Consider the following 27,997-nt stretch of genomic DNA (forward strand, 5'->3'; position numbering starts at 1 on the left):
CTGGAACCTATTACTAAGCTTTCACTTTCCCTCTCTCTGTCATGTCCATGATTGTCCATCTGTCTGTATCTTATGAAGTTTTGAACCGTGATAGGTAGAAAGTTGAAATTTCCACCAAATGTGTCTGTTTATTGCAGCTCCATAGAAAAACCTTGTATCTTTGGTGTTATTTGTTCGATCTTAATAAAGTCCAAACTACGTAGTGTTTCATATTTAAGCAGTGATAGGCTAGATAAAACTTCGGCTGCCCTTTGAATGGGAACGAGTTCTATCCCCACAACGCACTTATAAAGTTTCGGAGTTATATTTGTTTTAAGCAGTTGAACGTCACTTTCTTTAACGGTGAAAGCCAACATAGTGAGGAAACCTGCATTCCTGACATAACAGTTTTTTTTTTAATTTGACCAAATCTGAACTTCACATTTGCATTGATTTATTATTTTACTATCATAACAGACGGCCGATTGGCGCAGTGGGCAGCGACCCTGCATTCTGAGTCCAAGGCCGTGGGTTCGATTCCCACAACTGGAAATGTTTCTGTGATGAACATGAATGTTTTTCATATAAACAATCATGTTTATATGTATATTATAAGTAATTATGTATGTTATTCATAAAAATATTCATAAGTCACCTCAGTACCTACAACACAAGCTACGCTTACTTTGGGGCTAGATGGCGATGTGTGTATTGTCGTAGTATATTTATTTATTTATAACATTTGTATCCATTTGGACATATCAGACTCATAAATTGTTTTAGTGTTGGAAATCCCTGCCGAAGTAAAACTTATCTTTAACATATGTTACATTTATAAGTAAGAGACCATTGAGGCTTGAAAGAGAATAAATTGATCTTTCCTATTTATTTTTGTATCATTTACGGCTTGACTCGGTTACCCTAGAATTGTTCCGGAAGTTATGAGAATGTAAACCCTTATCATATTACCTTTGTACGTAACCCATAATGTCTAGTTCGACTCGCACTTAGCCAGTTTTGATTTATATCAATGGTGACTAATTGCTTTTACTGAAACGGAAAAAACATGAACGAAACATTACGAAAACATTTTAAAATGTTGGGGGAAATGTATCTAAATAGGTTTGCGATGTTGTCGTAATCTCACGCATTATTTTCGTTATTTCTGTTGGCAATAATTTTAATGTTTTACGATTTACCTTGAACAGTTACGGTTTTAAGCAAAATGTTCACATTTATGGGTATATGTTTATATATTTTTTTTTCGTTACCACGGTTGTGAACTTTCTACTTTGTGACCAATTTGTATTTCCGAATTACGGTTGTAGCATGTCTTAATAATATATAAATGAGGTAGCAATATCTTGAGAAGTTATCCGGCATGTGCAAACATTTTGCGATACCCTAATATAAAAAACATAACAAAGGGACTTTTTATATTTCTCAGTAGAGCCGTTTGCAGAGAGTTATATACTTTTATTTATTATCGGTTACCTTTTCTAAGGTGCGTGATAGAAATAATTTTTGCAATACATTTTATTCAATATTAAAACTGCCTTGATCGTGCAGTGGTTAGCATGTTCCAAAACTTATGGCGAGGCCCTAGATCCGATTTCGGGATCGAGTCAATTTATTGGACTTAGAGGTTTTTCCTATAAAAAAATTAGTTCAAGGCCCGAGTTAGAAAATAGGTGTTGTCCATTTCCTTGCGTCAGAGTTCGTTAAGCCGTCGGTCGAGATTATAATCATGTTATTAGAAATCCATCTTTAGAACAACATGGTGGGTCAAAGCTCTGAAAACTTTAATCCTCCAAAAGGGTTGTCTTAAACCAGTGGCACATTATATACTATACTACGACAATACACACATCGCCATCTAGCCCCAAAGTAAGCGTAGCTTGTGTTATGGATACTGAGATAGCTGATGAATATTTTTTTATGAATATAATACACATACATACTTATAATATACAGATAAACACCCAGCACTGAAAAACATTCATGTTCATCGCACAAACTTTTTCCAGTTGTGGGAATCGAACCCACGACCTTGGACTCAGAAAGCAGGGTTGCTGCCCACTGCGCCGCTCGGTCGTCATTAACGATGATGTTGATACATATTCTTTTTATTTAATTGTGCCAGCAATCCGTTGATCTCAAGACAGACCAAGCAAATAATCCGTCTGATCTGATCGTAAGTGGCCTTTAATCGCCTATAAACAGAGCATCTCTTTGTAGGGTATGCAAGGGATTCGACCATTCTGGCGCCCTATGTACATCGACCTGAATCAACAGCCTATAACAGTCCACTGCTGGACTAAAGGCCTCTCCCAGCTGGAGGATTTGCCCATAATCACCACCCTGGGCCGGCGGATTGGTGATCGCACTAGATGGTATTAGTAGCACAGAGGACGCTGCTGCCCGCTCTCTGTTATATTCCCTTAGTCGCCTCGTACGACACCCGTGGGAAGAACAGGGTATAATAAACAACTGTATTCTGATCTGTCGTCAACACACGGCAACACAGTGTTAAGTCTCATGTGCATGTAATACCATCGGCAACCACACCTTCAAGCATGGCGATAATACCTCCCAAAACGAGCTCTATTACAAAAAACTCAACTACTCGGTTCTTTTATTTATCGCGACACAGAGATCAATTTTCAAATTCCGACTATCTCTGTGTCACATCAAAGATCAGTAGATATCTGTCAGTTGCAGTTGTAAAACTTTTTAGTTGAAAGTTTTTTATTGTTGCAGCACGACGAGTACCACGCAAGAGGAAGATCCAGAATGGTCTAGGAATGCTACAATAAATGAATACCTAGGGCACAATGTTACAAATGAAACATTTGGTAAGTGTCTTGGAATAACTTAGTAACTGTATTTATCTGCGACCAAACTCACGCACTTAATATCATCGTACGATTGCCGACAAGGTAGTGTAACATAAAAGTAGGTCATAAATTTTTTCCGCTCATCTGAAAGCATGTTGCAAAGCCGATCTTGTAGCCTTAGCTTCTGCAGTGTAAATGTTCATGTAAACTAACTTCACATTCACGTTATCGTAAATCTGTCATTTTATTTAGAGTAACACAAGTGGAACAAACGTGAAAACTCATAAAACGTTGTCAAAAATTGACGTTACTCCGTAGCTAAATCTTTTAAACATTGCAGTTAATTTGAAATGTTACATTAGGGGCTCTGGTAATATTCAGTAACACGTGATAATGTTTAACTAAGAATACGCTAAATTAGCTCGTTAAGCAGCGTGGTAGGTCAAGTTTTATGTACCTCTATATATATTGTTATTTGAAGACTAACATCCATATACAAAATATTCGCACGTGTGAAGTTTATGGATTTTTAATTCTAAGACATATTATATCTGTCTGTCTTATCTGTATGCCGAATGCCAATATTAATTTAAATACATGGCTAAATACGGGTATACTATGGATCAGCTATAAGCCAATATTAATTTAAATACATGGCTAAATACTGGTATACTATGGATCAGCTATAAGCCCATACATCTAAACATCCAAACAACAAATGTCTTTATCAACTTCGGATTTATTATGTTGAAGGGTCTCCTACAAAATAATTTTACTAAACCAGAAATCTATACTAACATTACGATGTTTTTTTTATTTTAAGTAATTTATTATTTCCTAAAATACTGAATTTCCTAAATACTTTCTTGTACTTAAATAAAAACTAATCAGCAATTTTAAAAATCAAGAAAACCTACATAAAATTGAGCACGATTTTTTTTGCAATTTGTGTCGATTCTACATTAGCCGAAAGAAACTTCGTTGCTACCTGGTGTCCCACGACACCACATCATTTTTATTTGTTCCTAAGTTATGTTCGGCTCTCGTTTTACTAGTAGCATGTATGTAAGTAAGTGAAATATTGTATGATACCTAATAATACAATTCATTCATTCAAATGATCGAAAACTTGGCACTGAAGTAGAAAATATAAAACATTTACTGCTTCATTCTTAGAGGCAGTAAATGCTATTGTTGAAAGGAAAACACTCATTCATATCATAAAAATAGATGAGATGAATTCTTATTCTAAACAGATGATACTCGTAGTACCCAAAACACTTTCTGGTGTGAATGATTTTATACGACTCTGAAGAATTTGGTAGGATAAAAAGAAACTGCAAGACAATCCGGTACATGATGAATTAGGGTTTGTTTATAAGGATTTATGTGAGTTTGTCGGTAAGAAGTACGAGTATATTAAAATATGTTCAGTGGTTTATTTTATCGGAGGTATGAAAAAATGCCAATTTTATCTATTAGAAGCATAGAAGCCTTTCTGCATAAGTGTCATGATATCAGATCGATAAAATTAAATAGCAGCCCATAAGCTTCTTGCCTCGGAAAGCACATAATTGTTTGTTACTTTTGAACCAATTTAAAAATAAAAATTGAATATTATTGATTCGTATATCGCATTTTGCACTGTTAGGGTAGGTATAGTTTTTGTGTCATTCAATAATTCAGTTAGTATTTTTTTTTTTCTAATATAGCCCCCGTTTCAACAATGTAGGTTGGGGAGCTTTAATAATAATTATCACATGTTAGGGATATTAACGTGTTCTTCGAAGCATGGGATAGGACTACGCAGCACGGGACTTTGCGTAAAAGCTAAGGTAAAATAAGAAATATTATCCATATCTTTCTTTATCAAAATTTAAAGTAACGTAAGAAAAATAATATTTCTGTACCCGGCTTCAAGCCATACACTTTTTTATTGGGTACCTTTACCTATACTTACCTCAAAATATTGCGGATTGTGAGCATTTCAGATTTATATATTTTTTATGTATCTAATCTGAAAGTCAGAGGTTTTTCTTTATTATGTTTTAGTCCTTTAATATATACAATTATTACAATGTGGCCTATAGTTGAGACAGTGCCAGTGCGTGCCAGTGGCGTTGAGCAAAGTCGGATGCATTATTACTTTGAAAGTTTGCATTTGGTCGATCCGATCTGTATCATTCGTTGTACGAATCGAGCGTCATGTTACAAAATTAACGCCTCATATCATAATAATATCATGATCGCGTGTAAAATTGGCCGTGTCGTATGGCGACGGCAGATTAAAATACAGTTTTTACTACCCTTTCTCACCCCGCGGGTGCCAAACGAAATGACTTAGGGAATATAATGGAGACAAGGCAGCAGCATTATCTGTGCTACTACTGCATTTACTACGTTTACAATCCGTCTGGATTGGTGATTATGGGCGAACCCTCCCTTTGGGAGAGGTCTTTAAGGTCTTTAGTCAAGCAGCAAGCAGACTGTTAAAGACTCTCGATGTATAAAGATGTCCAGTTCTGTATTATAGTTTTAAGTCTTCCGCTTCGGTCATTACCACTACACTTGAAAGCTGTAAGTTTCAGTACAATGTTTCATAGTCGACGAAGGTTAGAGCAGTGTCGCTAACCGAAACCGTCTTATGACAGCTGAGGAAGCTATATAGTACCTACTGAGAATTTCATTGCTTGTATTTTGACAGTTAGTTTTATCAGTCAACTATCAGCTTTTAATACATCTAGCTTGTCTTTTATTCATAGGTGCAATAAAAAATCATTTTTGAGACACTAAATAGTTTTTTAATGCGAATAAACAATTAACATTTTTGAAATTAGAATTCAATAAAAACGTTTCGCTAGGTTTTTAAAGTGTTTTCTGACGATATAAAAATTCTTCCTTAAACTGTTGTTAATTGTTTGGTACGCTGTTATACCGTGATAGCCTTTTTGTTAACACTTTGAAGAGTCTTCTTCGTGTAAAGGAGTACGTATGTGCGCTCCAATTTATATTCCTTGCTTGAGCGTGTAAAGGCCACAAATCCGCACGTGGCGAGCTGGCTAGTCTACGGCCTAAACTCTTCTCATTCTATGAGAAGACCCGTGCTCTGTATTACGACCATTAGTGATATTGTTTTATTTACCACTAATAATGATAGGTAGCCTACTAGGGGAATTATTCGCACGGGTCACCTAGTTTATTCTAATTTTGAGTTTGTTCCAGATACTCTGTACGATGTGCCGACTGGCATGATTGTGTTGCTGTCATTTCTGTACGGGTCAATATCTGTACTGGCCGTCGTCGGAAATTTCCTCGTCATGTGGGTCGTGGCGACGTCACGACGAATGCAGAGTGTAACGAACTGTTACATAGCTAATTTAGCCCTAGCCGATATCGTTATAGGATTATTTGCTGTACCATTCCAAGTAAGTGCTTAATTACCATTGAGCATTCTTTAAACGGCATTCTGGCACGCACCTATAACTTTCGGTGTTATTAGCAAATAAATGTAACTTGCTTTAACGGTGAAGGAAACATCGTGAGGAAGTCTACCAATCCAGCCAGCCAGCGTGGTAGACTACGGCCTAAGCCCTTCTCATTCTGAGAAGAGATCTGTGCCTTATTGTGGTCCGAGAATGGTTTCTTTAAATAGGTAGGTACGTAATACTAGAGCTTAATTAAAGAGCAGCAATGTAAACTATGCGCGTTCATTAAATTTGGATATTGTTTTCGTGTGAGTTCAAATTAAATATTTTTAAGATTGAATCATTTTCCATTCTTGACCTATGTCAAGCGTCAGAGACTCATACGTTTTGTCGTTTGCGTTCCGGTGGACAACAAAGCGAAGCCCAAACATTGCTTTGTGGTGTAGATCTATATGTCATCGTATGCAAAGCTTTGAAACTCATAGTCCATTCAGCAGGTTAAAAATCGTGTTAATTCTAGTTTCCAGTCCCAAAAATATCTGCGATAGCTCATAAGATTCAGAATAACGTCTAGAAAGAGTTATCTCAGGATTTTATTAGCACATAAATATCAAGTGAACATTAATGTATTCGAATTTTCGAATCTATTTTCAAAAATTCTTAAATAATTTTTAGTTATTAACTAAAAACTAATCATATTTTTTTCAGCTTTTTTTTTAGTAGCAGGTTCAATTTTTATTAAAGGGCCATTTCACAGAGGAAGTCTCAGCAATAAGGCTATGATAGATGATAATGAATGGCTTGTAGGATTTCCTATTTAAAAAAGCGTGTAATAAAAATTTACCATAGAAGTGTCCAGAAGAAACTTAAATTTTTCAGCCATTGTTTTAATATTACCTATTAATGTTCCATTAAAAGGAAAGTTATTTCGTCAGTGGAAAAAGAGATCTTAATTTAAACTTTAAGCAAATTAACCACTGACGTAAAGTTAGACGGTAACTTTGTGTTAGGTAAGGAAATCTGCTCGGACGTCAGTATAATAGTATTATATATATATTAATATAATATTATTATCAAAAAATAGAACCTCGTTCAAACATAAATTTTGAGATTCTAAAAAGCTTTAGTAAAACGAATGCTTTAAATACGCTTTTTGTCTAAATTTTCATACCTATCCTTTGTATAAATCTGTTTCGAATGGAAATGACTCTGATTTTATTCTTTATTTGAAAACTTAAAGTAAGTAGAGTAGTAAGTATACATAGTATGTAAAGATTAAGATTTAATATATAAAACAGGATACAGACGTCTAACCTCCATTTTTTTTTCAAAAGGTTACTTCTTATACGAGTGTAAACCGCGTCGTTACGTAACGCGTTATGGTGCCAGTATGTCTGGCTTCCTTTTCTTTCACGCATACGGAAGGGATAACCGTATTGTATATGTACATATTCGAGAATTGTAGCTAAGAAAAAAATATATTTTATTATCAATTAAAGATTTTATTAATAAATAACTTCTCCTTACATTATCATACTTTCTATACATCAATTTAAGTTACAACCTAAATCTTTTCTCTAGTTAAACAATTTCAATATTAAATAGTTCAACCTAGATTAGTTTAAGTTATCATTTCTGTCGGGCGAGACGCACACGCTTTTTTTTTAAATGACTGTAATCAATACATTCACAACCTGAGTTCATTACTTTATGGCAACTTTTTCTTAAATTGTGGCTCAAATTATTCTATTCAGGTTAGGTCTATGTTATGATATTGTTCACTTAAATATATCGTTAATTGATATCATTTCGGTTTCTTAAAAACACATTCAATCAATCAACCAGTTACTTAATTACCCTTTCGGATTTGTACCTATTAAATCACATACCCGTATCAGAAACTGTATCGGGGTAACGTCTACTTCCACTTCCTATACCAGTAGGTTGTAGCCACAGTGAAGTTAAGCGTGTTATGTTATGTGTGACCCTATGTCCCCCTCCTAGTCGTAACCTCTTACTAAACAAGTACCTATTTCATTGCATTGTTTATTTTTAGTTCCAAGCCGCACTGCTCCAGCGATGGCTGCTCCCACATTTCATGTGCGCCTTCTGTCCGTTCGTGCAAGCTTTGAGCGTAAATGTCAGCGTGTTCACTTTGACTGCGATCGCTGTGGACAGACACCGAGCCATAATTACACCACTCAGGTATGGAATATTGTGTTCCGTTTTTTATATTTATTTCCTATCTTGAGTGTCAGCATAATATGTATTTATCTTTTTTATACTAATACTATAAATGCGAAAGTGTGTCTGAACTATTTTTGTTACCTTTGCAACGATGAACCTATTCAAGAAAATTCACAGCTATATAGGGCATAGTAGTGAAGCTGATGTTGACAAAACTCTTTAAATCGATAGCTCACATCCCATAGATAAACATAGGATACATTTTAATCTTAAAAAATAATTGATTCCTGTGGATTTAGAAAAACCTAGAAACACGGAGGTGAATTCACGGGCAACAGCTAGTTTATAATGAATAATATTTTAATATCCAAGGGAATTCACGTTTCCGAGCGTTCCCTAGCGCCAACTACCTCTTAGGTAATATTTGATTTACGTTTACGTTTTTTTACATCTTACTCTAACCTATTGGTTATCTCTGTAACTCCTGTACCAATTTTGAAAACCGAACACGTCTCCCTATGTGATATTTAGTTAAATATAAATATTCAACGTAAATAATTGGCGTACTTTTATATACTTATTAAAGTTCATACGTCGTTCATCTTCTGTCAATTCTCGCTAACGAACCAACGCGGAGCAATTTCCAATTATTTTATTCTGAGAGGGCTAAGGCTTGCCGTCTTGTCTTTTGACCTGGTGGGGAGTTGCTGATAATGAGGTGATGATTATAATGATGCTTGCCTTTTTACCAGTAAAACCAACAAAGCTTCATAACCGGGATTTAATTTGCAGTAAATAATATTTATTAATAACCCCTTCTCATCGTGGGAGGAGCTCCTTGCCCTGTAGTGGGCCAGTAATGGATTGATAAGATGATGACGATAAAATAATACTTCCCCGGAATTGTTCTGCCTTCTTGTCTTTTGACCTGGTATTTTCTTAAAATTAGATATCGATATGTGGTAGCACATATCGATATCTACTTTTAAGAAAATATCATAGATAGAAAAATCAATTCTGATTCTGTAGCACATTGATATTATTACAAAACTAGCGCGATCTCATGTTACCGAACTTACAGTTTGTTATTTAAGTTGGTGATTCCGTTTAAAAGTATAACACAGGACGTAAGGTCGTCGGCAATTCAGCTTAATATAATTGAGTTTAGAAAATTAAACCTATCTCTAGATCTACACCTTGTATTTTTACTCGTATGGTTATTGCGCATTATCTTTCTGAGCGTTTTGAACTTGTTCATGAAGGTACCCTACTCTACCTAAGACAATCTTTAAAACTGACGAAAACAGACTAAAGTTTGGTTTCAGATTACCACGTCCGCAAGATTTATGATAAAGAGATTTATGGCGTTGCATTTAAATTCGAGCCACCGAATTTGTTAAGTTAAGAAAATTTAACACTTACAACAGAATGATAAATTACGAAATAAGTATTCGGCGTGTTTTTCATTAGCTTTTTTAAGTGTTATAATAAAATACAAACAAAAAAGAATATTTTTAAAAATGGCTAATAATTCAAGTACTTAATTTGATAAAGTGTAGTTCTATTTTCTGTTAAATTCCTAACATACAGGCTTGAAAATGTTTTACTAAAATTTGACTAAAAATACAATTTTCTATGATTTACCACCCGCTAGGTAAACCTGTGTCGTGGATACCTATTCTAGTTGTGTTCATTTTTGAATCGGTTACCGTAAGTTTATTACAATGAATTATTTAAGAAACTGAGAAGATATAAATAGCTGACTTGGGCCCCTGTGCACAGGTCCCTTTCATAGGAAAGGGCTTTCAAATCACAGACCCACAACGCTACTCAAAACCAGTATGGCGGTTTTAACGATAATTATGGCTGTAGCCATAAGGGGTGGACACCGCCAATTTTCTGACTCCGAGCTGGTACTGAGTAAATATAGTTGAATTAACATTCAGGTTCAGGTCATTCAAAAGTTTCATACCTACTTATTATATTAGCCAGCAAAGTTTTCATGCAAAAACAATATGACAAATAATTCTATCATTTAATGTATACTCTCCCTTAAAGTAACAAAATTGTATATTTATAGATTCCGCATGCCTCGGTTAAAGTTTTACGTCGTGATAAAGCTGTAAATGCCAAACAAAACCCATTAACAGTGATAGGGATTATTCGAAAAGAGCTACTCATGCGTGCTTTGTATTACGATGTGTAGGTATAACGTTACAATTGAAGTGGCCGAAATAATTAATCGCTTTACGATCGTAATGGGAGTTTACTAATCGTTAGGTATTGGGTATTTCTGATATAAATCATCACATTAATAAAAAGGTGGTGCCATTACCAGTTCTATGGAGAGCACAGTAAGTCCTGCTAAATATCACTATGGGCCTCATAAGAAGGCTTAGAGTATCTCTAACGAAATCAAATCAGAAATGAGGAGATCCGTGGAAGAACTAAAGTTACCGACATAGCTCAGCGAGTCGCGAAGCTGAGGTGGCAATGGGCAGGGCACAAAGCTCGGAGAACCGATGGACGTCAGGGTCTTAAGGTGCTGAAATGGCGACTCCGCACCGTTAAACGGAGCGTAGGTCAGCCCCCAATGAGGTGGACCGATGACATCAGGCTTGTCGCTGGGAGCCGCTGGAGCCAAGCGGCCCAGGGCCGTGGATTGTGGAGCTCTCTACAAAATACCTATGTCCAGGAGCGGACGTCAATTGGTTGAAATGATGATGATGAAATATTACTAGCAATATATGATCATCGTTATATCCGACTAACCTGCATAACATCGGCGTGATAGGTCAATGCTCTAAAGCCTTCAAGGCCTTTGCCCACCAGTGGGTCGTTAATACACTGATGATTAATGGAAATTTACAGTAGGTATTATTAATTTATGTACGATCACCAACTGGTCAAAATTAGACCAGTGTAGTGTGGTGTGTCTATCTGTGGAATCGTATTTCCCGAACGGATGAACCGATTTTTTTTTTTTCTTTGTTTGAAAGGTGGCTTAGTCCGGAAAATTCTTAGATATGCTTGATGAAAGTCGATCCATAGTGGCCGCCGCCTACATAGCAGATTGTCATATTTTTTCACAACGCCCTTATTAAGGGTATCAAGTGAAAGACTATGAGAAATTTCAAATTCAAGATGGCCGTCACCACGAAATTGCGCATTACATTTTTTTTTACAACTCCCTCGATACGGGTATCAAATGAAACATTTATTTGTAGAATAATGTTGGTACACTATATAGAAGATAAGAGATTTTAAATTTTAAATTTATTAATTTTATAATTATTCAATAACAATCAATACTTTGACCACTTAAGCTAAAACCGCGCATACCTACCCGTTTTCTCAGGCAGGCAATTTTTGCGGTGTGCCAATTAGTAAAACAACACAGGAGGAAGTTGACTTCACAAGCTATGTAGAGATTGCTGCCACCTCACTCCATCGCCATTTTCGCTAACGCTAACTTACTTTATTTGTGTCAAAGCACAGAATTCACAACAATGTCGAAGTTCCTTCTCTAGAAATAAAGACATAACGTGATTATGCAATCTTTGGTTGTAGCTGGCTAAACATGTACGTTAGGGGTATGGCAATTAGAAAACAGACATGATGAGACCTGGTGTCGATCAAATGCAAAAATCTCAAAAAGATTTATTAAAGGTATAAATCCAAGCTTGCAGCACTGCATAGTTACTACACCCACACACTGCAAGCTTAACTTTGTCAATAGACAGATACTGTAAATAGTTTCAGCTAGATAATAAAGCGAACTTTTCCAGCGAACAATTTTTCATCGAGCGCTCTAACACTAACGGCAAATAACATGAAATCCAGACAAATGGCCGAATACGACTACCAAGCGGGTCGTAATATATCAATCAGAAATAGGTTAAGCCGCTTCCATTTAAGTTTTTGAATTTATGTTCTTATTCTAGATTTAAAAGATTTTGAACATATTTTTAAAAGGCGGGATTCAACATAAACTTACGGAGCGTATGAACTATGTTCCGTAATTTTATTAATCGATTCCATCGTCACTAACATGGTTACTTACATTGTATTGGTAACTGATTCGTGTGTGACAAACCTAAGTGATCGTAATAGTTGTATTAGTTATTTATGGATCGGAGACTTGCACACTGATAATTGGCAAAGCCCATGTATTCAAAATCGCTAAACAAGCTATAGAGTGGGCTATTGAAGAGGGAACTCAAATCACCAGCATAGCCCAAAGTATTTGTACACCGTGTATGTGAACCGATCAGCGCAGTTAGACGACCCCAGCCCGCTGGAAAGACGACACAAAGAGAGAATGGCTAAATGAGAAAGATGGAGAACCTGTGTGGCACGTTGTCAGAAAGACCACTATGTGGGTATGTGGGTGTGTGTGTGTGTATGTGAATGCGTGCGTGCGTGCGTTCGCATGTGTTTCCTCTGCATGGCCTATTGGATTAGTAAAATGTATTTTTGTTTCAGTGCGCACACATCAAAGCGTATCGCTAAAGTTATCATAGTATTTATATGGGTGTTGGCGTTAACGCTTGCTGCACCTATGGCGATGTCATGGGAAGTACACATGGTGGAAGAACAGGATCCAGGTAAACAGTTGATTTAAAAAAATAATTTAGCTCAAGATTGTTGCTTTATCTTAAGGGCCTGATGAATTAACGGGGCATACCGTCGGAATGGTTATGCAGTGTTTTGTCACACTTCAACTGACAGCATCCTTAACATTTCAGACTCATTTAACATTTATGATTTTTTATTCAAAATTCAAATTCAAAATTAATTTAATAGAAGTAGAACAACATTATGAGCACATTTGAAACATCAAGTCACTCTGTTTTTAATGACTTTACCACTGGTTATGGTTAAATGAAATCTCTATGTGGGATATTTGTGTCTATGACAGTAAATGTTACCTAAATAATCGGAATGTGTGCTAAATTAAAAAGGAATACCTAGTTTTAACGAGATTTTCTTGGTTAAGATAAGTTTATTTATGTTATTTAACATTAAAAAATCTTTTAAACTTATTAATATCCGACAGACTACTTTTTAAATTATGTTGCTAGGTTATATGCTTCTAAGATATAGTTGACCAAAGATAAAAATCTGTTTTAAGTTTGTAAGAATCATAAATTAAACCTGTGTTAACTCAGCCATATTAATTCGTTTAGAAAAATATATCAAATGGGTACGAAAAGTAATAGCCCAAAATATTAACATGCATATAGATAAATATGCATAAGGAAAACTGACTGTTTTTCGTTCTGCTGATCTCTTTGTTTATTGTTTGTCTTGGTTGCTAGTAAAATCTTTATAGCCTTTTACTACGCACACAGTAAGTATATTTATAGTAACGGTCGCAGGCAATAATATGTATGGCAATTCATTTGGAACGAATAACATCATCATCAACAGTCTTAATATAAAAAATATATATTTTGTCAGTAAAGATTGAACATTTCTATCATATTTAGTGCTGCTTCTAGGTCAAACACCTTTTGATCATTTGCAGTCATAGATAGATAGGGTAAATCGGTCAGGTAAAACTGTAGCTATAGGTCTTCGGGAAAATCACTAGCCATAAATAACATAATTATAATATTAATGCGATTATGGGCATTCAAATAATTATTGACATACTTAAGCTATACTATACTTCATATTATAAAGCTCAAAAGTTTGTTTAAGTCTGAAATAATACGATTGCACAATCTTAGCGCTTTATAGAAGATTAGCCCTTTTTTCAGTAGTCTGACTTTGAGTAGCAAGGTGTGCCTTGCTACTTAAAGTCAAACTACTAGCTGTGGCTAGTGGAGAAAAAAATTAAGTTTCAAGTTTTGAAATAAAATAGAAGTAACTTAATTATATTTGAACAATATTTTTGCATTCTAGCTTAATTTTAGTTTTCGATAAAATAGGATTCATGAATAATTTTTGTTGCAGTTTCAAAGCTGATCCACGAGAAACCATTTTGCGAGCCAACGGAGTTCGGATCTCATTCTTTAGCAATTTATAGACTGCTACTATATATTTTCCAAGTAAGTAGTTGCGGTAGTAGCGCAAAAAAACAGCAATAACGTTCATCCCCTATTTTACCGAAATAAATTAAAAAATATATATACTTAAATGCCGATTTTCTTATATAGCTTATATACTCGTAGCTTTAAAAACATAGAACTATCATACAAACTTCCAAACCCTATTTCACTCTCTTAGATTCTCAAAATCGTTTCTTAGCTGACACCTGCGATGAAAAAAAATCAAATTTCAAATTTCAAGTTTGTAGGCTTCATAGCTCCTAAGATTTCGTGATTAGTCAGTAAGTGAGTGAGTGAGTGATTGAGTCAGTGGTTCTATTTTATCTATTTAGAAAAGCAACTGTTTTTTATCACATACCTATGCAGTTTTTAATCCGTGACGCTACTCTACGTTGTCTGTCTGCCTGTCTGCCGCTTATAACCCACAGACTGAACGTAACTTCAAAAGTGCCTAAAACAATAAAATGCAATGTTTTCAGCGTTCGTGTATGAGTTTGTGTAAGTTATATATATGTTACTGTCTCTGTTCCACTATAACTTCTAAATACCGCAACAGATTCACATGCATAAGGTCCCGTTAAAAGTCTCACAGCATACTGAACGACACCAAAAAAATGTAAAATTCGTATAGTGTTTGGAAGTCGTTTTTTTAATATTGTTAACTGTGCATTTGTTTTAGTTACCATTTCCAAAAAGACTTACTGGGCCGTGGAATTATTTTTGCTTTACGTAGGTATCACCTGCCAAAACAAATCTGAACCACGCAACCATCGTTCGAAGCGTAAAAGTAATTTCCAATTTCCCGGGAAACTTTTATACATTTTTTTAATTAAAATTCCAGAACATAATTTTAGAAGTTATATTACATTTTATATAACAAATTCTAAATTATAATGTCATTAATTAATGACATCAAGTACAAATGATTACTAAAAATTTACGCTAGATATTCGTAGAGTTTCTGTGATAAACATGAAAGTTTTTCAGTGTCTGGGTGTTTATCTGTATTTTATAAGTTTTTATGTATATAATTCATAAAATTATTCATCAGTCATCTTAGTACCCATAACACAAGCTACGCTTACCTTTTGGCTAGTTGGTGATGTGTGTATTGTCGTAATATATTCCATTATTCATAATATGTGTGAGGTCCCGGTTTCGATTCCTGGTAGGGTAATTTTGTTTTTTTTATTTAGTCTGGGCTGGTGGGAAGTCTCAGCCGTGACTAGCTATTCATAAAGACGACCCCTGAACAAATAAGCATTTCAGTACGATGCCGCTTAGAAACCAATAAGGAGTAGGGGTTGGAAAAAACTGCCATACGCCTAACTGGCTTGCCCGCTATCATTTTAGACTGCGTCATCCTTACTACTAAGTGAGATTGCAGTCAAGGGCTAACTAGTAGTGGAATTAAAAAAAAGTGATTCGGTTATTAATGTATACTTAGCTATTACAAATATACCATGTTATGGGACAATTTTAAGAGCGCCACTCAAAAGCAAAATTACGATTAAAGCTTGTTGGAGAAATGTCCACTTCCATATTGTACCAAAGTGAACCGGTAACTTGCGTAACAATACTTGCGATAATACGTATATAACGATAGAACCTTATCTTAGTAGCCGCAGTTCGAAATGCCAGAGTAGCTACCTACCCGTAGATTCGATTCTTGGTAAAGACTGTCCCCAAAAGTTATTGTGACAATCGTCTCATTCACTATGGAGAGGTGTGTATAGATAGTACCCAATCTTTTTTTTTCCACTAAAAGTTAGCCCTCGACTGCAATCTCACCTGATGCCTAAGATTGTAAAGGGTTAACCTGTTGTGGTATGGCAGTTGTATAATCCAATACCCCTAATCGGTTTCTACGCGATAACGTATCGGACCGCTAACTCGCTTAGCAGCACATACCCCCCGATGTCGTCGAGCCTTAGGGCTCTTCTCATGGGGAGCTTTATTGCTCGCCCCACTCCCCCGGTGACGCCGTAGCAAGTGTCCATCCGAAAATCGAAAATCGCTTAGCGGTACGTCTTTGTCGGTAGAGTGGTAACTAGCCACCAAACCTCACAGACAAAATATTCAAATAAGCAGATGTGGAGGACAGCGTTTGTTCTGAAACACCCGTCGTCGACTCGAACGTAAAGTAGCGCCTGCCCTTTAATAAAGTTGCATCACACATAACCACGAAACTATCGTAAGCTCTTACTTTGGCTTAAGGTTCTTGAAAACCCGAGGACATATGATTTTTCTGCACGCCACACTTAAAAATACAAATTCAATAAAAACCAAGAGATATCTAGTGTTGGCAAACGGCTGATAGTTCAAAATAACTTTCTTAATATTTCCAAAACTTTTATTTTCTTATTCGTTTTTTACAATATTATTTTAGTTAGCACTCTTTGCTTAGACCTTAACACCTAATATTTTGCTAAGCGTTTCTCTTTTCTTCTTTTTTATTGTTTTTTTTTCTCTTTATATAGACCAAAGAGGAAACAAACAGCTTTTATTTCCAAACAAATATTATAAGTTTTTTTCTACAATTAGGTACATTTAAATTTACATCCATATTTAAAATATCAAACGCCATCCTTCATATTATGATCTTATTAATATTATTTAATATATTTAAATAATATCATAAACGTATATAATCTTAACATGTTAAATAACGCTAACACTAGTTGAAAGCAAATGCTAGCTAAATAGCACTAAAATGAGCCGTTTACTAGTAAGTAGCATAACTACAGCCTTCGTTGTTAACTCTGATAACACGTACCTAATATCTAATAACTGAGCTCGCTTCGTTTTCATACAGGTTCATAAAACTCACTTTATGATTATCTCCAACTTAATTGTAATATAACTGACCTAATTATACAACTACTTGATGGGGTATTACAGTCTGACTTGTAATGAAAATTTTGGTTCAACACCTTTTTCTGAGATGAGCACTTTTTAAGAAGTAACTGTAAAAAGTTGTCATAATAAATGCGCAGTGAAAACCTTAATATTAGCGTAATGTGTTTACATTTAAGGTCAAACGACTTTCGTACTGATTGACGTCGATATTTGTTTTATGTGCGCTTTTCTCGTTAGAGCGTTCTATAACTTTTGATGTCATTTTACACTTTGGGCCGTTCATTTACATAATAATTAATTTCTGAAGTTATAGAACTTCGACAAGCGCGCAAAGACAAAATGCTAATATACCAATTATGGATGAGGTGCAAAATGCAAATACGCCATTTTCGGGCAACTTTCTATACAGTAGGCGCCACGACAATACCACATTTCGTTACGCGCGACAGCAAACGCGGGTAAAACACCGGGGAACGGCTAATTACAGGGGTGTATATTATGACTATTGACAGTGAATTTAAAATTAAAGGGAGAATAATTTAAGGCTCTGAAACCTGTTCTAAAATTGAATATTTTGTTGTGTGTGAACTGTTTTTTTTAGTTTTTTTTGACGCACACAAGCTTCTACTGAATGTATTCCACAAAAGTCCAGGTGCAATCGCGCCCGATCTGAATTCGTTTAAGCGTAATTGAGTAAAATATATTCACATTTATAATATGCTGTCGATATAATGAAGTGTTACAAATAAAATTAAAATTTACACAAAGAGCTAAAGCCAAAAAATATATAATAAATTCAGAATTAAAGTTGCCCATTTATAAAAAAAAAGCATAAGATTTACCAGGCCTTAAAACACCAATGTTTTAATAGAAACAATCCAAAAAACTTAGGTTATCCAGACCTGAGCTATTTGATAAATATCTCAGTAACCACCAAAGGTTACCTGCTTTATTTTCGTGAATATGTAAATAAACGAAGGGTCGACAGATTTTCGTTCACAGTAATTCAAATATTAACAAAACGTTGATAACATCTGAATGTGTTTGAAAGCTCGGATCGACAACCTTTTTAGATAGCGAGCTAATGGCGAAAATGTTATATCCTTTGTTCGTATCATCAGTGCAATGACAATAGTGAAATATTTACCAATAAGAAGCACTTAAATCAGACTGGAAACAAAAACCGACGAAGACTTAACGTGCTGTTCAAGGCACGGGGATTGTCAAACCAATTTCCTAACTCTGTGCTGGTACTAAGAAATTCTTAGCTGATAAATTATGAAAATATAGGTATATCATACTTATAACTTATCTCTGTAATTGCCTGTTTGGTTAGTAATTATGTACATACACTTTAAATGATTTGACGCATGCCAAAGTTCTGAATCAAATATTGGATAGAAGCAGGCTTCAGAAGGAAATTAAGCTTAATTTTGATAATATATTCTGAATCAAAATTAAAAAAAACCCTAAATAAAACCCTACTCTACGCTATTACTTTTCACTGCCAACGACGATCATTATAAAACTAAAATTGCCACTAGCTCCTAGCTATTTATCTTCAAGTGCATACGTCTTTGCTTTATTTGCGAAATGCCTAGGGGATATATATCCTCTTCAAATATTATACTAACCCGAATGATTCTTTCAAAAGTATTGTGCGAGTCTTTACTGCCTTTGTAAGCTTAGTACAGCGTAACCTTAATCATAAGTGTTTACTTTCGCAACGTCTAGATTTGCTCAGTTTGACCTAAAGTGACAAAAGCGTTTCGGAAATTACATTACATTTCGACTGGCGCAATGGGCAGCGACCCTGCTTTCTGAGTCCATGGCCACGAATCAAAGGTTCGATTCCCACAACTGGAAAATGCTTGTGTAATGAACATGAATGTCTTTCAGTGTCTGGGTGTTTATCTGTGTATTATAAGTATTTATGTGTATTATATTCATAAAAATATTAACCAGCTATCTTAGTACCCATAACACAAGCTACACTTTATTTGGGGCTAGGTGGCGATGTGTGTATTGTCGTAGTATATTTATTTATTTATACTGATTGAAAATGAAATAATTTTTTCTAGCTCTACGTGCTAAGAGAACACAATATTTTAAGTATACGCTACCTGATAGAATGCTTCACAAGGCATGTTGAGGAAAACGTAATTTAATTATATTCCAAGCCAAACTCTTTAGGATAATCAATAGTAATAATAACACCGGCAACCACGCCGTGCAGACCGGAGCATAGCATTGCAACATGCTGATTTGCGGTAGAAATAAGCCTCGTACGAGCTCTGTCATAAAAAGCTCTACTACTACTATTAAGTTATTGGGTTTTACTGAAATTAATATAAAATATATATATATATAATAAATTAATATAAAATATATATAGCAAATCAGTAATCGCGACTGAGAAAATCCATGTTGAGATTCAGTTTGTGACCGAATTATTGCTTAATGTAAAAACGCGAAACGTCAAAACACATTAGCCCTCGACTACCTGTCTGGCGCCGCGCAGTGGTGAACGCTGAACGAACCAAAAATGAATAATTTTACATTTTTTCATCAGTTCAAAAAATTATAACTAACAAAATGTAAATTTTGTTAAAAATAAGCCATCAACTTCGCTTGTTTTCTGAGGGTCGGGGCTCAGCCAATTTCCTATCTCCAGGCTGATATGTATAATTCAAACTATATATATATATATTTATATATATATATATATATATATGTTAGCAAGATATTATGTTATATTCACGAGAATTGGTAATATGAATTGGTAATAATGTGCCTGGGAACCGATGGACGATGGGGTTCCAAGGTGCTGGAATGGCGACCTCGCATAGGTAAAGCAGCGTTGGTAGTCATGACATCCAGCCACCTCGTCCCCGACTCGCTTGATGGATGTCATCAAGCGAGTCGCAGGGAGCTGCTGGACCCAAGTGGCACAATAAACCATTGTCCATACTCCTACAAAAGGCCTTCGTCCAGCACTGAACGTCCGTTGGTTAACATGATGATGACGATGAAAATAAGAATATATAAAACCGAATATAATACATTTTAATGCGACACAGCGAATTTAACGGCCCGGCCGAATCTTTCCAATAATAGGTATTATTAAGATTAAGATTTAGGATTCGGCCCGCTCCCGGTCCTGACAGTAATATGCATATTGCACATTTATGTGTATGTCGATCGTAAAATTGTTGACACGCATGCGCAAGTATTGAGCCTATAACCCTTAGTTCTTAGGTACTGCTTACTAATGTATTGCTTTTTTTTGTACAGTATATCATTCCACTATGCGTTATAACTTTCGCCTACGTTCACATGGCTATGAAACTGTGGGGTGCCCGGGCGCCGGGAAACGCTCAAGAAACACGTGATGCCAACCAAATGAAGAATAAGAAAAAGGTAAAAATTATTGAGGTTTTATTTATTTCTTTTGACTCGTTTCGAAGCTTTTTGAGGAACTTTTTCACATATTCAGAAAACCGATAAATAGTGAGGATGTTTATATATACTGCGGTTCTGGACTGGCGACTTCGCAGTGTAAAAAGTTAGCTATACAAAAAATAAAGATTTTAATATGGAACTAAGCGAAAGAATTTTTATATCATGGTTTCCCCAAGTATTTCATTATCTTCAACGTATCGAGCGTGAGCCATAACTTATACGTTATAGGTACAAACCGAAAATAAAATAAGGAATTTATTTAAAAATTATCTAGTAAGGATAGCTAAATTATTATCAAGATGATATAAGAATGAATATTATTTTACTAGTTTACCTATTGAGTTTAAAAAAAAAAATAAGTTATTTATTTCATTAAAACCTTTACGACCTATAGAAGTGTGTACCTTTATTAAGTTCTATCGGTTTACAAGAGCCTATTCCCCTTGAATTATAGGTTATATTCTACAAACCAGTTTAGGCAGTAGATCGAGCCTAGCAAGCATAGCATGTATCTAATTCTAAATTTAAATAATCTATTTTTAATATTTGATATTTTTATTGAAACAGTTATTTTTGTACACACAGGTTATAAAAATGCTTGTTTTGGTGGTTGCACTGTTCGCGCTCTGCTGGCTACCTTTACAAAGCTATTTGCTGCTTCAGTCTTTTTTCCCAACTATAAACGAGTAAGTTTTTTCTTTAACAGGCAAATTATATTAAAGACAGTTATTTATAGCTATCACCGCGCCGAAAAATTAAACTTGTGTACAGTATGCAAGAAGTATTGAATTTTATTACGTCGTTTCGTCGAGTCTGTGCGCATTGGGTTATATTGTCCCATGGTGTACAGACCTAGCCAACCCTTTAGGTTCTTTTAGTTTAGTGGTTTTCGTAATAACTTTCTGCATTAGAAATAGTTACTGTCTGTTTGATATAGTAAGACTCACCACCAAACTACTTAGTTAAGTAGTTTGGTGGTGACATTGGTCTGTTAACATTCCTGAACAACCTTGAAACCTAGAACATTTTCCAACGATGTGCGGTCGTGGTCGTTAAATAGTTAGTTCCGTGGCTATTCGATTTAGTTATATGGCTTCTTAAACCGAGCCCTGGGAACAATCTGATTACGTACCTAATGCATAATGAGTAGCATAGTACTAAGAATATGAAGTAGGCGCGATACCATATAATGGTATCATATCGAAGTCAATACTTAAATATATAAAAGAGAAAGTGTGTGGGTATGTTTCCGAAACGGCTGGACCGATTTCAATGAAACTTTCAGGGAATCTCCGGATTGACCTGGAGAGTAATCCTGTAAAGTTTGGTGACGATTTCCACTCTTCCGCTCCTATTTCTGAACTATCAAACTGTCGAATACATCTTTTATTTACAATGATGATATTCTTTGTTGTTAGTGAAGATCATTATCTACACCCAGTAGATAATGATCTTCACCCGCTAGAGAAGAGAATAGATACGGAGAGAATGAATACGGAGAGAAATAAATTATTTAATATATTATGAGAATTAAATTAAAAATTTAATGATGTAAGTTTATTGTTTAAATAAAGTAAAGCTAAATCTAACCCGACGAAGCGGACTGAGTACGCTAGTACTAAATATAATAAACATTTTCGTTGGATTGCGGTTACACATGTCGTACGTGATGTCAATAAAATTTATGATTAATTAATTACCTTGTCATAAAACGTCGCTCTTAAAACATTTTGATTACGTACTTCCAAGGCTCAATGTACATACACAAAATTTAATTACATATTTTGTTCAGACGCCAGACGGTATTTTATATATAGAGAAAAATATGATTTTATAATTAGCTCTTACCATAATTATTTTAAATATAACCAATTATAAAGTTTTAATGTACTAGTGTAATTGGAAAATCATCATCATCATCATCATCATCAGCCTAGGACCGTCACTCTGCTGGGGACAGACCTGATTTCTCATATGAGAGAGAGTTGTTGAGCATTGACCCACCACACAGTACTAATACGGGTTGGAGAGTTTAAACCAATACATGTTAGTTATTATCATCAGGTCCTCCAAATCACGGATTCGGACGCAGCAAATTTCCTTACTTTGAGACTAGTGATAATTTTTATCAGAAAAATATAATACTATACAATTCTTGGCCCGTCCCTAAATCCCGTAATCCATAGTAAAAACATGCTAACCACTAGAGCAACGAAGCATTGAAATATGAGATTACCGAGATTCATTTATTCTCTTTATAAAATGTTTGTGTTATATTTCATCAGTAGCAATAGCTTAGTGGCTTCCCTGTAGGGATCGAATTCGACTTTTCTCAGCTAAACAATTAAATATCACTTTCATCGTTGAAGTAAAGGATTGCGAGAAAACCTGAGAGTTCTGGATTATGTTCTCAAGGGCTCCTCCTTCCTCCTTAGTCGTTCACTCTTGACAGAGTGGTCGTGGTTGACGATGGTACATTTTCTTTGGCTACAGCAGCCCCCGCGATGCGCCTCCCCTTGCTACGATCTTCAGCGTTTCTGGAACAGAAACGCTGAATTTGACTATGGAGGCTTGTGCTGTAGCTTTAATTATGTCTGTCCAACGCGTGGGTGATCGACCACGTGACCGTTTGCCTTCCACTTTCCCCTGGAAGTCGTTCCATGGAGTGCTTATTCCTAGTTATGTGTCCAAAGAACTTGAGGATTCGTATCTGCACAGTCGACGATAACCTCTTTTTGATTTTTAATTCCTCCAGGACCGACACGTTAGTCCGGAAAGCTGTCCAAGGGATCCGCGAACCACGTGGAAGAACCACGATCTAAACCCTTCTCATTCTGAGTGAATTCCTGCTGTTGACCGGTAAAGCGTTATGATGATGATGATGATATAATTACAAAAAGAATTACAGATTGGAGGTTTAAAGTACTGGCTAGCTGAATAATTTTTATTTATATATTTTTTTTTTCAGGTACAGATACATAAACGTGATTTTCTTCTGCTTTGATTGGCTGGCAATGAGCAACTCTTGCTACAATCCATTTATTTACGCTATATACAATGTAAGTACATAAATAATCTTCTTCTTCTTGCGGTGCCTCTCCGACTAGGGAAGGTTGGCAGTCAGCTTCGTAAATTCTTGTCTATCTTTCGCGAGGCGAAATAATTCTGCTGCACTCGCGATTCCAGTCCACTCTCTGATATTACGAAGCCAGGACTTTTTCTGCGACCAACGCCTCTTCTTCCTGCAACCTTTCCCATCATAATAAGTTGAAGGAGCTCATATCTCTCGTGCCTTAGCACGTGCCCCAGATATGCAACTTTTCTGATCTTGATGGTGTGCTAAAGTTCACGCCGTTGGTTGACGCGTCACAGAACTTCCATAACATAAATAATAATTGACATAATCTAGCCTTTTTATTCTGTTTTATTTTATAAAAGCTTAAGATCAATCAGGGTAAGGTAGTGGATTTTTTTTTTCATGTACGACATGTTCTGGTACGATTCAATTCGTAATTTTTTTTTTATCAAATGTGCCAAATTGAAAGATTGTCAGCGGAAAGTATCTATGCCATATGGGTCTTGCTGGCAGTCAGTGATTACTACTTTTGTTATGTAAAATCGCTTCTTAATGAAAACTAGAAGATCATTAACTTTAAAATTAGGGAATTTTAAATTTGCTAGGTCAAACTGATCACTAAAGACCTTGACACACGGGTGGAGATACTGATAGGTAGATAGCAGAGTATACTACGTGCGTTTCTTCATTATGAGGATCGAAACTCTAAAAGTAATCAAAAAAAAGATACGAAGGAACCTGCCAACACTAGTATAAAAGCTTTTAGAATACAATAATAGTCAGCGAATGATTTTGCTGAAAATTGACTCATATAATATAGTCAACTGAATAAAGTAATGAAGTATCGATTTCCTTTGAAACTGCAAAAGGGTTATTTTGGGTGGCTTTGTCCTGAAGACACCAGAACATAATATTTATGAGCTCACTTCAACGCTAGTAAACAAAATTAATGAAAATTTAAAGGGTTTGTATTTAAACGCTAGAAATATTTTACATTTTACATAAAAACGAAATCCAAATCACTGCGATAGACTGAGGGATTAAAGTGCAAATTAATTAATTAGATGCTTGTTTTAAGCTTTATCGTTACTTTTATATTTATGAAACTGAAAATGAAAAAATGCTTTGTTCTTCATAAAAGAAAATCGGCAGGGTGATTACGTATCTCGCGGCAGCAATGCGACAGGCGTAAATCTTGCAATCACTGCTGTCTAACGTCACTTTTGTTTATTTATTGCATGGAAAAGTGACGTTTGACAGCAGTGATTGCAAGATTTACGCCTGTCGCATTGCTGTCGCGAGATACGTAATCACCCTGCGGAATCAAAAGTATTAAAACATTTGTTTTTTGCACAGATAAAAGTGTACCGGTTTTCCGAGATACGTAGTTGAGACTGTGTCTCGGAAAATAGGGATTACTCTTTAATATTCAGTATTTTTACACTGTCTGTTAAGTCTTCATCACGGTGCAAGCTTGCCCAATTATTAAGTAAGATTCATGTTGAAACGAAAAGCACCAGCCAGTGAATTACACTGTTTAGTAGCGTTGGTTGTCAAATTTCCATTAGGTTTAAGGAGGGCAATGCGTTAGGTTTTCAGAAATCTAGACACGCGTCACACATTAACCCTTGAGTTTTCGATCTTGGAAAGTATTTTTTTCCATTTGTCATCTGCGTATAGTATAGTGACGCAACGTTTACTTTTTATACACACAAACGTTATTTTTTAGACTGCCAACGATTCTCTTAAAAGCATCTTTAGAAACGTCAGTATATAAGAATTTTAATAATATGCTGACTGAATAGTTCGACACTAGTTAAAGTATTTTTTTACATAATAGTGACATAATAGTGATTATACATAATCACTATTATGTAAAAAAATACTTTAATTTTAATTTATTAATAAGGCTGGGGCGGGAAGAAGGCTCACAAATCTTACTTAATTGCTATTTATAAATAATTTAAAACTTAGTCAACACTTAAGACTGTACGGTATAGTATTTTAGTAAGCATTTATTAATGTATATAAAAACTTTTTTGAGAAATAATTTTTTAGTCTATTAAACTATTGGTCATTTAACCTTTCACCATTGTAATGTATTAAATCAATGCTATCACCCGATAAAACCAAAAAGCTACATACGTCTGCGTTGGGCTAAAGGCGTAAACTTGGCTGTCGTGAAATTTAATCAATAAATTTTCTTTTCGTATTTTCCTGTACCAATTCGTTTTTTATAGCTCTTATTTGAAATCGTTTAGCTAAAGCCTTTATTACTATTTCGTCGCATTACAAAACAGTTTTATTGCGCTACATTTTTACAAACAAATATTGTCATCAATCAATATTATATTACGTATAGTATATACCTACCAGAATGAAATTATATAAAATGTATATTGTTCAGTATTATCATCGAAGTACTTAAGTTTATTACAGTGTTTTGTATGTGTAAACGTTTATCAACTAGTCATTTGAAATAAAATTATGGCATAATTTTACTAAAGTGTGTGAGATAGGGTAGAGAATAAATACTCTCGCTTTATTGTAAAACTTTATAAATTTAGAAATACAATAAATAAATAACAAGTTTTATTACACCAAAATATATTGTAATATATATAATAAAATGAGATTACAGATGGTATATTAATTCTTGTTTCAGGAAAAATTCAAGAAGGAGTTTAAACAACGTTTTACGTTCAGGCAAAAACGAAATCGGTTCTCGAACGACAGTTATGAGGTAAGTTTATAAAAGTCACGCTCCAACAGCAGTTTCATTACATAGTTCAGGGTTTTTTGCTAATAAAAATGTGACAAATACTAAACTATGTTGTACCTGCTAGTTTCCATCGTGCGTTCGTATTTTTTTGTTTTTCCGCAGGACTAACATAGAACAAAGTTATTCCCTTTATTAGTTAGGGATGATAATCATGCTTTGTGTTATCAAATACATTAACATATATCACATTTATCTTAGTGTAATTTTACTGTAGATCAATAAGAATTTTTGTACAAAACGAATATAACCTTTATTGTTATAAAAGATATAAATATTTAGATTTGAAAAAAAGTTAAAACGACAACATTTATTATCATATACATTATATTCTAGCTATAGTTAATACTTTCGATAGGCACTAATGCAATATTTTTTGCAATTTATTATATATATTTTATCAATACTTAAGCTGACATAATTTTGAAAACAATAAAATATTTGGATTTTAGACTATTTTCTAAATGTTGACAGTTACTAGTGTGTGCGCAGTGGCGGATTTGCCCTAAGGCCCAGTAGGCCTAGGCCGAGGGCTGCCAGAAGATTTAATTAAGAGCGGCAAATCGTGCGAAAAAAAACACTGATGTTAAATTTTACTAGCAATTAAGTATCTAGTCTATAACGATGTTGCTAAGAAAGGGGCCGCACATGGCCTGGGGCCTAGAGCAGCTAGGACTACAAATCCGCCACTGTGTGTGCGGTTGCACCTTTGTAAAGAATGCTTGTATTTATTTTAGGATGGTCAGTCGTACAGGACTCGCGTTGTATCAATACGGTCAACAAACGAAAGAAGTGTATACTCGACAAGGAAATCGATTAACATCACACCAGTGGACTCATTAAAGGTCTCCAGAAGTTCCTGCCATTGTGCAAGAAATCAGAACAGAGATTTGGACCGGGAAAATTTATATAGGTCGAGAAAATCTGATGAATTCGGATCCTTCAGAAATGGCACCAATCAGCAAGAAATGTCTGGCAGAAAACCAATGTCAAATAGATTCGGTGAAAATGATTTACCCATTGGAGACGAAAGGGTTAGTGAGCTGTACATTTTTCCAAACAGCAGCATAGTAGAATTTACAGATGTAATATGTGATAACAAAGTGTAAATATTTACGATTAATTAAGTAGCTAATTTAAGTATTTATTATAATTAAAATGTCAAACATGTGATGTTATAGAGTATAAAACTATATTAAAATTTATGAAGTGGTTTTGTGGTATTATTTCGAATACATTCATAACTTAATACTTTGTCTAATTTAGAATGATGATTTGGGCACGCCCGTCAAGTTTTGCGTTTTTTTCCAGTGAAATATAATACAGATAATGTCGTA

At 35.0% G+C, this 27,997-nt stretch overlaps 1 protein-coding gene across 1 annotated transcript; it reads left to right on the forward strand.

Annotated features, from left to right (window-relative positions):
• The first annotated feature begins 1,756 nt into the window (after positions 1–1,756).
• On the forward strand, positions 1,757–27,818 carry LOC120625995 (RYamide receptor). Its single transcript, XM_039893276.1, has 11 exons — positions 1,757–1,797; positions 2,740–2,834; positions 6,039–6,241; positions 8,298–8,446; positions 12,914–13,035; positions 14,390–14,484; positions 20,638–20,763; positions 21,391–21,491; positions 23,774–23,864; positions 26,547–26,624; positions 27,398–27,818. Exons 1-11 carry the CDS (start codon positions 1,757–1,759, stop codon positions 27,767–27,769), a joined length of 1,473 nt encoding a protein of 490 aa, XP_039749210.1. The 3' UTR covers positions 27,770–27,818.
• Positions 27,819–27,997: the final 179 nt, after the last annotated feature.

This window comes from Pararge aegeria, chromosome 8 (genome assembly GCF_905163445.1).
Source record: "Pararge aegeria chromosome 8, ilParAegt1.1, whole genome shotgun sequence".
NCBI classification, from domain to species: Eukaryota; Metazoa; Arthropoda; class Insecta; order Lepidoptera; family Nymphalidae; genus Pararge; species Pararge aegeria.